General features: G+C 37.7%; 1 protein-coding gene across 2 annotated transcripts; it reads left to right on the top strand.

The window, feature by feature from the left end:
• The first annotated feature begins 232 nt into the window (after nt 1-232).
• LOC147856950 (Translin family protein) lies at nt 233-12083 on the top strand. Of its 2 annotated transcripts, XM_087328967.1 has the most exons (8): nt 377-432; nt 1870-1980; nt 2054-2133; nt 3504-3583; nt 4671-4812; nt 10950-11099; nt 11231-11432; nt 11791-12083. In XM_087328967.1, the coding sequence occupies exons 3-8, from the start codon at nt 2071-2073 to the stop codon at nt 11865-11867; spliced, it is 714 nt and encodes a 237-aa protein (XP_087185093.1). In that variant the 5' UTR covers nt 377-432; nt 1870-1980; nt 2054-2070; the 3' UTR covers nt 11868-12083. The 2 variants fall into 2 exon arrangements, with proteins under 2 accessions (XP_087185092.1, XP_087185093.1); XM_087328966.1 differs by lacking the exon at nt 1870-1980 and having other exon boundaries at nt 233-432.
• Nucleotides 12084-12362: the final 279 nt, after the last annotated feature.

Below are 12362 nucleotides of genomic sequence, written 5' to 3' on the forward strand. Positions count from 1 at the left end.
CCGCGATTCCCTCACTTGCCCTCTTAAATTCTTGGTAGTACATATGTAGTTAGTAAGGAGCCACCATCACCCATCAAAATCAAAATCACTCATAGTCATCATCATGATTCATGAGCCATCAAAATCACCATCAACCATGACCATGACCCATGACCCATGACCCATGACCATGACCATGACCATGACCCATGACCATGACCCATGACGCATGACCATGACCATGACCCATGACCATGACCATCATCATGTGAGAAGCACAGAGAGCTATGAGGTGTGCTGCTGTGTCCCGGCCTATCGCTTCTGCTTTCTTCGCTTCCACGAGCAGTGCTCTTGCCACATCAAAATCCTCGTCCTCATCATTATCATCATCTTCATCTTCATCTTCATCTTCATCTTCATCTTCATCATCATCATCAACAATGGCACTTGTCGGTTAGTATCGCCCTGACCTCCCCTGTTCCCTCTCAGTTTTCTTCTTGCTAGCTATGGTTTCTTCCCATTGTCATGCATCCTAATTTTAGGTATTGTTACCCGTCTTTTAGTGTTTCGCACATGTGTTTTTTTAAAATTTATTTTTTTACGGTCACTTTAGGGTTTCTTCTTGCTCTTCAGATGGTAGGTTTTTTTCTTTGCATGTATTCTGGGTTCTTGTTTCTTTTAGGGTTTTGGGATTAGTGTTTCAAGTTTTGGGTTTTTCCCTCTCTCCTTTTTACTGTAGACGTATAACTTCTCAAGGTTTTTTAGCGTGCCTACAGTATTCTCATGCAGAGTCCTTGTACTCACATGCTTGTTTCAATCCCAACTCATAGTCATTGAAAGTTAGTCAGATTTTGGATCAAACATAGTGAGATGCTTCGGTTGTGTTAGGCTCAACATAACATTTAAGGGATATAATGTGGAAAGGTGTTTAAAGTCCCTTCAAATGATGTTTATGATAATGTTACAATGCTACATGTGAAATGCTAGGATCATAGAGCCCTAATGCCTAAGGTTTGGGACGTCGATGATAGAGGCCATGGGTTCAAGTCCCTCCAAGTGATGTTTGGCCTTTTGTATGATTATGACAAGTGGATGATTATAGGAGTAAAGCCCAACTTCTACAAGCATTCTCACAAAACAATCAAGATGATCTCTTGTTTGTCTCTAACCATAACTTCACATTCAAATAACCCAATTATGGAGATGGATTTTTTATTCTAGAGCAATTGTCTACACAATCCACATCACTTGGATTTTGAAGGAACCAAACACTTCCAATGGCTCTAAATTCTGTGTCAGGATGAGAAAGAGAAGATATGCCTTAATTTGTTTGTACTCTTGATAATAGAATCTTGGTTTCATCCAGGAGATATAAGAGCACATTGATACGTATAAGAGTAACTGGAAAAATACTTGAAGGAGAAGAAAATAGTGCGGATGGCGAACAAGTTGGAAAAGATTAACGCTTAGACGAAAAAGAGAAACATTGGGCTGAAACATGATGCTGAAAAGGAATAATTTAACCACTTGGTAGAACTTTGTTCAAGTTTTTTAATAGTAAAGTAGGTACTGCATGTTTTTTAAAGGAAAGAACAGTTTTCATGTTGTTGCATTTCACGACTGTAACAAGGCCTTGTGAGCAACTGATTGACATAGAATTGAGAAGAGTAAATAATGACACATAGTAGATAATTCGAGAGAATTTGAAGAAGAGGGGAAAAATAAGCTGTGTGAAAGTTAAAACATTAGCTCTGAATTAAGATTATGTTATAGCAAAAGATAGGAGATCCTAGAGCAATAAAGAAGTGTTATTGTTGGCGCTCTATGGGGCTTCTCAGTCATTAAATGATTCTTCACCAAAAAATTCAAATTTTTATCATTGTGGTTTAGGAACATGTCAGACATGAATTGCACTTTGATTGCTGTCTATGAGCGCGTGCCAAATTCTTGTGATTAAGAGAGTTGTAACTTTTTTTTGTGGATCCAGGTGCATCCACTGAGGTGATGTTTAGTTTGATCTTATATCAACTCCTTTTTGTCTTTTTATGATAAAATTACCTGTGTTTAATCGCAGATAAGAAGCAAAGAACTATGTTTACTAATAGTGCCTTCAGGGAGCCATTTGAACAGTATGCAGAAACTTTGACTGCCATGGTAAGTAACACATGTTTTAAATTCAGGATGGCATGACTTGTAGGTGATTGTAGGATAAGATCAGAAAATTTTAGCTTAATACTTGCTATATCAATTTAGCATTATGTTCACGATATTTTTTTCTTTAGTATGACTTGTGTTTCGAATATGCAAAGTCTTTGTAATGTACTTCAAGCTCACATACTTTTCGTGGTGTTGCATAGGAATATATTACTTGGAGATGTGTCTGTGTGTATATTCCATTAATTGTCATGGATGCAAAAGCTTAGAATTGTAATTCTTGAAACCATGTTATGTGGGACTTCTCTTATCATGGAAATGAGGATGGAAGAATATTTGCACATTTTGGAGTTGAGGCTAGAAGCCAATGATTCACTGTCTTTTAGGCTGTTAAGGATGTCCAGTTTGATCTTTTTGTATCTAGTCCCGTGCATTCAAGATAATGCTCTTGGGTTTGCCTTTGACCTAGGGGACTCTCTTAGAGTGTATGTATATCCACTTCAAGAGGGAGGTGTAAAGGTAGAATGAATATCCTCTAATACATCCAGTACAGCACATTCTACTATGGGATGCCAAATGACAGAAAGAATCTAGAAGTTTCAGTTTTCAGAAAGATGTTCTAAGTCATAAAAAAAGCATTATTAAATTCATGGAGAAACATGTGGTGTTCCCATTGGTATATGGAGCTATTTGATGATTGCTTCCGTAAAGTGCATGGCTGTTTTTCTTCTTTCACTTTGTCCAGTTCCTCTATTTTGTTTGGGAGTGAGTTTATCCGCTATCATGAATTGTGTTTGCAGGTGCACTCAAACACCAGATCCTATTAATAAAAGAGATTGATTGAGAGTGTAGACTGAGAGTACAGAGAGTATAGGAGAATAATATTTATATAATTGTATTCCAGAAAACTTGAGTTACTGCCTATCCTTTTACATTTGGAAGAACTTTGAATGTTTAAGTGGCAATGCCATGCATGCTGGCCAAGTAGCATCCATTGATGGATATGCGTACCTCTGATTTCTTTGAATTGTTGTTCACCTATGCCCCCTCAGGGGCATGAAACTTGGCAACTCTCCTTATTTCTTTCATTCTTGTGATGTCAACGTCACTCTGTTGTCTAAAATATCCACTTGTTGCCAACCTTCTCGTTGGTCTCCTATGCAGATACACTTCATATTTGTGTATATATGTGATTCAATGAGAATATTTGAACATTATGTTGCCAACCTTCTCTCTCGTTTGTGTAAATTTAGGTGTCAGCCATCTTGTTCTATTTGATTTGTTGTTATATGAGTTTGATGGTATATTCTTCAACATTTGATTTTCTTGCTGTTGATTGTGCACTAACAAGAGCAGTTTTATGGTATTAGCATGAAAAACGAGAGAGATTGGTGAAAGCGAGCAGAGATGTGACCATGTATAGCAAAAAAGTTATTTTCCAAGTTCATAGGTGAGTCACTGGTTTATTTTCTTAAATTAAATCTTCAAATGATGCATCCATATAGAATATTCAATATGTTGTATTTCTAGTATGGGTGCTGGAAGCTTTTGTTATATGACTCTGCATATTTGCAGCCTGAGACATATAAGTGAACATTTAGTTTGTTGTATTCTCTATAATAGGGTTGGTTATACCTGGCTGGTTAGGGAAGAGTAATTCGCTCCAGATCTGGAGTTGTCTTCATGAGCCAAATCAGTAATTAAATGAGGATTTGGGTCATGGAGAAAAGGACAAAGGGAGGGGATAATACTCCTAATAGGCCTAAAGAGGTGGATAGAATGGCGTGTCTCTGGCTATAGCATATCAATGCAGTAACTTCACAATGGTAATTCCAGTGTGCTCAAGCAGTAATCCCAACATCAAATGTAATCTAGCATCCATTACCCCATTGAATAATGTGCAAAAGAGTATGTTAGGATTATCGCCTCTAATCAAACAAGTAAATGCTTTAATTGTTCAAATACATGCATCAACATACTACTTTTGTAAACCTTCAGAATGGCAACTGTGATGGTTTTTTTGTAACTAAAAAGGAGAAGAGAGAGTATGTACTATCTCTTCAGAATGTACTCTCTAAAAGAATGTACCTTCAGAATGGCAACTTGATGGTTTTCTATGACTGAAAAATAGAGGATATACTCTCTAACTCAACCAAATCCCTCAGAATTGAGGTTATCAGCTGGTTGGAATCTTAAAACCCATCCCTTACTAAGCCAGCATGGTCTATAAACACTCAGAATGCACAAGAACCATTCCTTCTGGTGTATCCATGTGTAACGAGCATAACGAAACTGAATGATCATATTCCTTTAGTTTCTGGATAAGTCAGTATATATTATCATAGTTTGTTAGTTTCATTTATCATAATCAATGAAAGATCAGTCAAAGTGGTTGCAAAAATATTTGATGGGTTCCATAGAAATAATATGCAAGTAAAGTAGCCTATGAGATTGATAATCTTTTAAATTTATTTATCTCAACATTCTCATAAAATGTAAGGGATATGAAGTGGTAAAAATCAGTGTGGATGTTACAGATTGAATTCAAATAATAGAGATGCAGTGTTAGAGCAGGCAGAGAAAGACCTCGCAGCAGTCCGATCTGATCATGTGATGCGTGTTGCAAAGGAACTGCAGGGTGCTGAATTCTGGAAATTTCGAAAAGCATATTCACCAGGGGTATTTTAAGAATTACATATTTCTCTTTTTTTTTTCTTTTCCTTTACTCTCTCTCTCTCTCTCTGCATTTTCTGCAATGTTGCCCTAATCTCTGTATCCTCTGGTTATCTGAAATGTTGGCCTGATCTCTGTGTCCTCTGCCTTTTCTGCAATGTCTTGTCCTTTGCGTTTTCTGCAATGTTTGGCTAATCTCTGTGTCCTCTTTGCCTAATTCCTGTGTTCTTGGCTTCCAACTGTTCCCTCTGCCCTTTGCATTTCTCTGACCATCCCATGTACCCGATATCCTAACTATAGAACACCATGGATTCCAAATGGACAATGAATGAAGATATGGATCTCAACAACGACGAAGATGGTCTAGATCCATGGAAGACTCCACGTAGATATCATAGAAGAAAAGGATGGGATGGAAGTACCCTAGGTAGCGCCAACACCCAAAATGCAGGTTTCATTCAATGTCAATATAAAATTAGAGGGGAAAGATGATCTATTGCATCATTTGATTATGCTAGAGATCAATCTTATGAGAGGCAATATAGAAAGATCATTAAGAGATGAAATGAACATGGAGATAGAGAAATAGAAAACAGAGTTTCATGTCTCTTTGAAGATGGAGTTATTAGAAGCCATACAAAAGGACATCACAAGCCTTATCAAGAAATCAAACTTAGAGCTCAAGGATGACATGGTGCAATACCTAAAAGATAAAATATCCTCAAATAAGATTGAATTAGTAGCTATAGACGTTTATTTAGAAAAAGGACAAGAAGCAGTGGAAAATTGCATCTCCACAGTTAAAGCCAATGTAAGTCAGGAAAGACAAACATGGGTATCGATGGCCAAAGATACCAAAGCTCAAGCTGAACATGCTCAAGAAGAAATTAAAGCAAACACTCCCTCGATAGAGGTAGTGACAAAGCAAAAAGGAACATCAATGGATAAGATGGAATTGATGAATGCTTCATTAGAAGAATAGGCCAAGAGGAAAGCTCGTGCATTACATGTATGCATGGTTGGTTGGCTGAGAAAGGAAGCATCACAAGAAGATGCCAAGAATCTCGGAACAAAGATTGGGGCATCAGCTATTCCATTTGCTTCGGCATGGAGGGTGGGAAGGGATGAGTCTAGAGCTAAAGACCGGATCATCAACTTTACTGATATGGTAAAAAATAGAGCTTTCCTATCCAAAAGAAGGGTACTAAAGGGTGGCAATATATTTAGACGATGACCACACTCCAACCCAAGTGGCACATCACAAAGAAAATGTGCCATGAGTGCTCGACACAAAAATATAAGGAATAGAGATGGTAAGGTCATTATTACAAAGAAGAGAGCCGCATGATGGTGTATGGCCTATGAAACTATACACATGACTATATGGAATTGCAATGGCTCTCTAAGGACAAATGCCAGGTATTTTGATGTTACCTTCAATAACACAAATATTGCTATGTATATAGAGACCCACCAATGCATAGCGAGTAAACTCCCAGATGTTATCTCCCATTAGGTAATCAATTGTGCTTGCTCCTCCTTTTGGGTTCCAACGTTTCAAAGCATCTGATCTGGGTCATTGTGACAATCCGTTATATATCACAAATCCATGTGCACTTCCCAAGGCTGGAAAGTGTTTGCCATATTCCGTTACTTCACTCATATCTTGATCTTGTCTCTTTAGAACAACCTCATCTGGCATAACTTGTCCATAAACAGCCTCAGTGGTGTCAAGCATAGTTGTTTGTTCATCCTTAGTTCTTGCATTGAAGTCTCCTAATAGTATTATGCCCCCCATTGTAACAAATCTTATGATATCCTCATATAATGGTAGATATGGTGATTCTCCAAGAGGTGCAAAGCTTGATTAGGCAGATGGAAAGTAGCAAATTGCAATATATAGTTCCCTAAAATCCCCTCTTTTGATTCGTATCTACATATATGTGCCTCTACATCCTTATGAACAACATACACTCTATTATGGAGCTTCTTTTTGTAAAGCATAGCCACTCCTCTAAAGCCTCTATTGCTTCTTGTCTCTGTGTTTGGTAACAACATACCAACTCCCATCGATATTTTTACCTGAAATAATTGAGTTCACTATATATGGTAGACCTATTGGCTTGGCAGCAGATCATGCATATCTATGCTTTGATGTGATTTATGGATGCACAAGTGATGTATATGCTGAGAAGGAGAGTGGGCTGGTTAAATACCAATTTACTCAGGAGACAATTGATGTGTATAGTTTTGGAGAATATAATGGCATGCCAGATTTGGATCCTTCCACATCCCTAGATGAAGTCATTGCATAAAGCAAACACAAATGTCTTTCCCCATACAACAGGCAATGCACCCAAACTTGGTGATGTGATACAAAATAGTTGGTATGATGAGAAATGTCATGCTACAAGGAAATGCTTGCAGCATGAAGTAACTTGGGATATTGAAACCCACAAACAACAACAGCAGCCTTCCAACACCTCGTGAGGAAGAAGAAGAGATTGTATTTATTTAAATTTGAAGAGCACGTGTGTCGCTTATTCCTAGGACCATATAAAATATCACGGAAAATGTTTAATGAGGGATGTTAGAAGTATTGAGAATCGATTAGATAGGCATATCGAGTTACATTCATAGAGATGTATATCTGAAAACAAACTTTCTATTATATATGAGCGTAACTGACAATGGTAGTCCACCCATGCTCTCACACCTTAGAGCTTAGATGGGATCTGGACTAGTCGACCACAAAATTAGTGGGGACAGAAAATAGTCGCAGCCATTGTGTAAGACAAAGATGGCGGATATTTATATTCTTTGTTTGGTCTTAGTGTCACATTGAATATGCAAGTCAGTTGATAGTAGTGGGGATATTCCTTTCTTGTCGACTGACTTGTCATTTAATATGTCCCAGCTCCCTAGATACAAGCTAGTGCTAAATAGTACTTATGTAAAGTCAATGGCATATGCTTAAAGACTAAGTACATCTTAACTTGCCAATAGAGAATATTATTCTAGTCGATCTGACTAGTTAATCCTATTACCCTACTTCCCTCTTTCCTAAATACATTCTGTCCTACTCATCTATGGTTTCTCACATTGACACCTCATCAACCCATATGGTCGGTTTGCACAATAGCTACTCCTCATTTGGGGTGCTATCAGAAAATGTGCACTCTAAGGGGCAACCTACTCACAACTGACCTCACATAGGTTGGCATGAATATGCAATGGTATTATATGCTATCCCCAGGTACCCCATCTCCCCCACCCACATGGCTCACATCCATGTGAATCCACCGTTTTTACTCCACAAAATGTTAGAAATGCCATTGATTGGCTACAATTTAAGGAGGCCCAGGATCATCATGGATTGGTAGGTGAGTACTTTATCTATGCCCGTGACACCTTGCTCCCATTGCAAGTACACATCTTTAATAGAGCTGCGTGAAGGCTTCCCTACTAGATGGTCAGAACATACCATAGTGCCAATCCTCAAGAGTGGAGACTCCATGATGCCAAGCAACTATAGGACAATCATGATTAGCCATTACTTGGCTAAACTTTATGGTTTGATCGTAGAGTCAGAATTGAGTATATGGGCAGGGCAAAATGGCCGCCTTTCAGCTGGACAACCAGGCTTTCAGAAGGGGTTCAGTGCTTTGGATCACCTATTGACCCTCTGAGCCCTTATTGGGGAAGATAGAGCCATCATAAGAGGATTTATTGCTGCTTTTTGGATTTCTGAAAAGCCTTTGACACTGCCATGTGCTCAACCTATGCCACGATGAGAAGCCCTTGGTGTCCCTATAGATATGTAATGGGGAATTAGGCACCCTATGTATCCATGTTAGGCAAAGTGGTCTCCCAATGGTTTGTCAGAGGCTGTGGCTAGTACAATTTGAGTAAAACAAGGATGCCTACTATCTATCACCCTTGTCAGTCTCTATATTGAGGAGGTATCACATTACATAAAGAAATTTGGGGGTTTGGGAGTATGCCTAGTGGGTATAGTCATACAAATACTAGTATATGCTGATGATATTGTGCTGATTTCCAACACTCCGGAGGGATTACAAAGACATCTAAACGCCTTAAGAGTATATTGTACGGGCAAAGGTTTGTCAATAAACATGGATAAAACTAAAGCAATGGTGTTTAACACCACTCAAGCATGGCAATATAAGAACCATATTTCTTCTTGGGAGAGTAAAAGGTTGCATTGGCACACTCCTACATGTACCTACACGTAACATTCATAGGAGGCTGCTTGGGCCAAAGTTTTGTGTGGATATGCAGCGCTTTATTTGCACATTTGCAGTTTCAAGAGTCATGAACTTAAACTGTAGCTGTTTGATAAACTTTTGACACCAACTCTCCTCTATGGAGCAGAAATGTGGGCACCGAGTCTTAACAAGGCAAACGATTGGAAATATTTATGACCTTTATTCTCAATGATTGCCCACGTGATAAGGATTAAAACATTCGTGGCCTATGATATAACCCAGGTAGAGATGAGAGCAGCCCATCATTGAGGCATTATTCTGAATAGTTACATGTATCCAATGGCTTCAAGAGCCCCCTAAATGAAGGGGCTCAAGGTTTGGCACTTATATCATTAAAACAACTAGGTGAACATGAAGACCTTCATTGTTGGTATGGGGTCATGAACTTAAACTGTAGCTGTTTGATAAACTTTTGACACCAACTCTCCTCTATGGAGCAGAAATGTGGGGACTGAGTCTTAACAAGGCAAACGATTGGAAATATTTATGATCTTTATTCTCAATGATTGCCCACGTGATAAGGATTAAAACATTCGTGGCCTATGATATAACCCAGGTAGAGATGAGAGCAGCCCATCATTGAGGCATTATTCTGAATAGTTACATGTATCCAATGGCTTCAAGAGCCCCCTAAATGAAGGGGCTCAAGGTTTGGCACTTATATCATTAAAACAACTAGGTGAACATGAAGACCTTCATTGTTGGTATGAGGAAATGCTAAATATGGCCAAAGTGAAAAAGGATATAGTGATCTGAACTGATATTATTAACTTGGAAAACAAGATAACATGGATGAGCCCCAAAATATCACCTTTGGTAGGAAGATTGGCCACAACAAGACACGTTTTACACACATCGGAGTATGGATTTATCATCAGGCCATTTTGCATGGACATACATCTATCCTATGTGTTGCACAGTGTGATAGGGCAACTATGAACTTCATCACATCAGTTGGAGATTGAGGTAGGCAAAATATAGGGATACCTCTAGAAGAATGAATTTGGCAATTGTGTCATCAAGGAGTGGAATTTGAAGAACACATGTTTGTCATTGTAGTGTTTTTTATGAAATAAGAATGAGATACCATTGCCTCTTTAAGCAAAGGCTTTGGCCAACTATGCAAGTTAATGGAATATGAGGACCAATGGTGCTTGGGACTTTTCTTGCTAGAACTCAAGAGACACTAGGAAAAGTTGTTGAAGGACAAAAGTAAACCCACACAAGCTCATCAACAAAGAACAATCACAATTTTCTTTAGTCCCATCACTTCTATTCATGTTACAAGTCAATCAAGGGCTACATAAATGGGCTCCCGACAAGGACATAACAAATGGGTTACAATAGATCAGACAATAGCAATTTGTCATGCACGTAGGTCCCGGCCCTATGGTCCACGATCTCACCATCCTTGTCATCAACAGATGAAGGCCATTATCTCCCGCCATAACAGGTGCTTCCCTTGCTTCAGAGACCTCTCCATTCTGGATCGGTCTATGCTAGAGATCTTTCGAAGACAAAATTTATAATATTTCTGACTTGAGAATGTTACATGTGCCAATAATAAGATTCTGTAGTTTCTTTTTATCTCATTTACATTTATGTTTACTTAGTAACATTTATTTTATTTTGATTTGTTCTCAATGAGGGTACCACTTAATATGTAATCTCATATTTGGTCTTATAGGCCATTTTGGTGTCTTAAAAGACATTAATATATCTTTCTTTGTTTCTTCTTTCTTTTTGTAACCCAATATTTCAGTTTTTAGTTTCATTCAGCAACAAAACTTTTACACAAAAACAAAAGCTAGAATGATTTTTATGACGGAATTTATGTCTTTTGTTTCTTGGTAGGTCCAGGAATATGTGGAGGCAGCAACATTTCTGGAATTTTGTAAAACAGGGAAACTTCTTACATTGGATGATGTGAATAACAGTTTCTTGGATCTTAAAGATGCATCTGACAATGCTTTCAAGTTGAATCTGTTGGATTATCTCCTTGGGGTATGTATATTTTTTAATATCTAAATAACTGATATTTTCAAAAGTCCCAAATATTTGAATAACGGAATAATTGTTTAAAGATTGGTTTGGTAAAGCAATACGTTTTTTGCATTATGTTTTGACTACCATAGATTGGTGATCTAACTGGAGAACTTATGAGGTTGGCCATAAGTTGCGTGACAGAAGGTGAGATAGTTTTCGCCAAGGAGATTTGTAATTTCGTGAGGTCTTTGTATATGAGGTTGACCCTTATTGCTCAAGAGGTAGACGATTCGTGGGAAATGAAGCAAAAAATGGAAGTCATGCTTCAAAGTCTAATGAAGATTGAGAACAGTGAGTTTCTTTCATATGTTAACTCTGCAAGTTCCTTTTGTCATAATGTTTTTTGTTCATAACATGAGCTTTGCATTATAGAAGCTTTTATCATTGTTTAACTGATTGCCATGATAATTTTTCATTTTTGCACAAAATGAAAGTCATATATATAGAAGCCCTTGCCCTCATATAAAATGTTTTTAATGCAATGTTGATAATTTATTGACATGTTCATATTGATTTGATAACGAAAGATCCCAAGTAATGAGAAGAATTGTAATATTTAGTGAACAAACTGAAATTGAAAGTTTTGAAATTGTTAGATTTATTACTGATCGATCTATGTTTGCTGCTTAATTTTCACTGTATATAATAGCTTGCTATACAGTTCATGTCCGAGGATCGGAATATTTCCCTGGTGCTGTTGCAGGAGATGAAATGGAGGAAAGATGAGTTTATTGACATGATAGTCTTGAAATAGCTATATTCATTGGAAGCTCTATTTTATGGCTGTAGTATACTGGTTTATGACCTAATGCTTGGGCATGCCATTTGAGAACATGTTTTTTCTAAGTAATTCAGATATCATGTTCAAATGTGAAATTGTATTCAAGTTTTGTGAATGCTAACGCTGATGTAATCAAGAAAGATATTAAAATACATTTCTTATTCCATTGAGTCATGCTAAATACATTTGAGAAAGAGAGATAGGGGAAGACAAAGAGTAGAAGATTATTCTCACATACATTTGAGATGGATGTAGTTCAATTGGAAGGGTTGTCCAATAGGAGAGTAGAAGGTCAAGTGTTCAAGCCCCAGATCCTAGAAGATTGTGTATAATTGTTTTACTTTGTCATATTTGTAATTCCAGTAGGCTATGTAGCCATACATAATAGATAGATTATTGTACTTTGTTGTATTTGAAATTCCAGTAGGCTATAGCCATGC

The sequence above is a fragment of the Azolla caroliniana genome, unplaced genomic scaffold, assembly GCF_043228905.1.
Source record: "Azolla caroliniana isolate FFs.n. ecotype wild unplaced genomic scaffold, voAzoCaro1.0.p SCAF_12, whole genome shotgun sequence".
NCBI classification, from domain to species: Eukaryota; Viridiplantae; Streptophyta; class Polypodiopsida; order Salviniales; family Salviniaceae; genus Azolla; species Azolla caroliniana.

Bases quoted from the DNA above. Each gene is read 5' to 3' on its own strand.
- LOC147856950 (XM_087328966.1), top strand. From the start codon at position 267: ATGAGGTGTGCTGCTGTGTCCCGGCCTATCGCTTCTGCTTTCTTCGCT. The intron at 3,584-4,670 runs GTGAGTCACTGG...TGGATGTTACAG, and splicing joins GTTATTTTCCAAGTTCATAG to ATTGAATTCAAATAATAGAG. The intron at 4,813-10,949 runs GTATTTTAAGAA...GTTTCTTGGTAG, and splicing joins GAAAAGCATATTCACCAGGG to GTCCAGGAATATGTGGAGGC.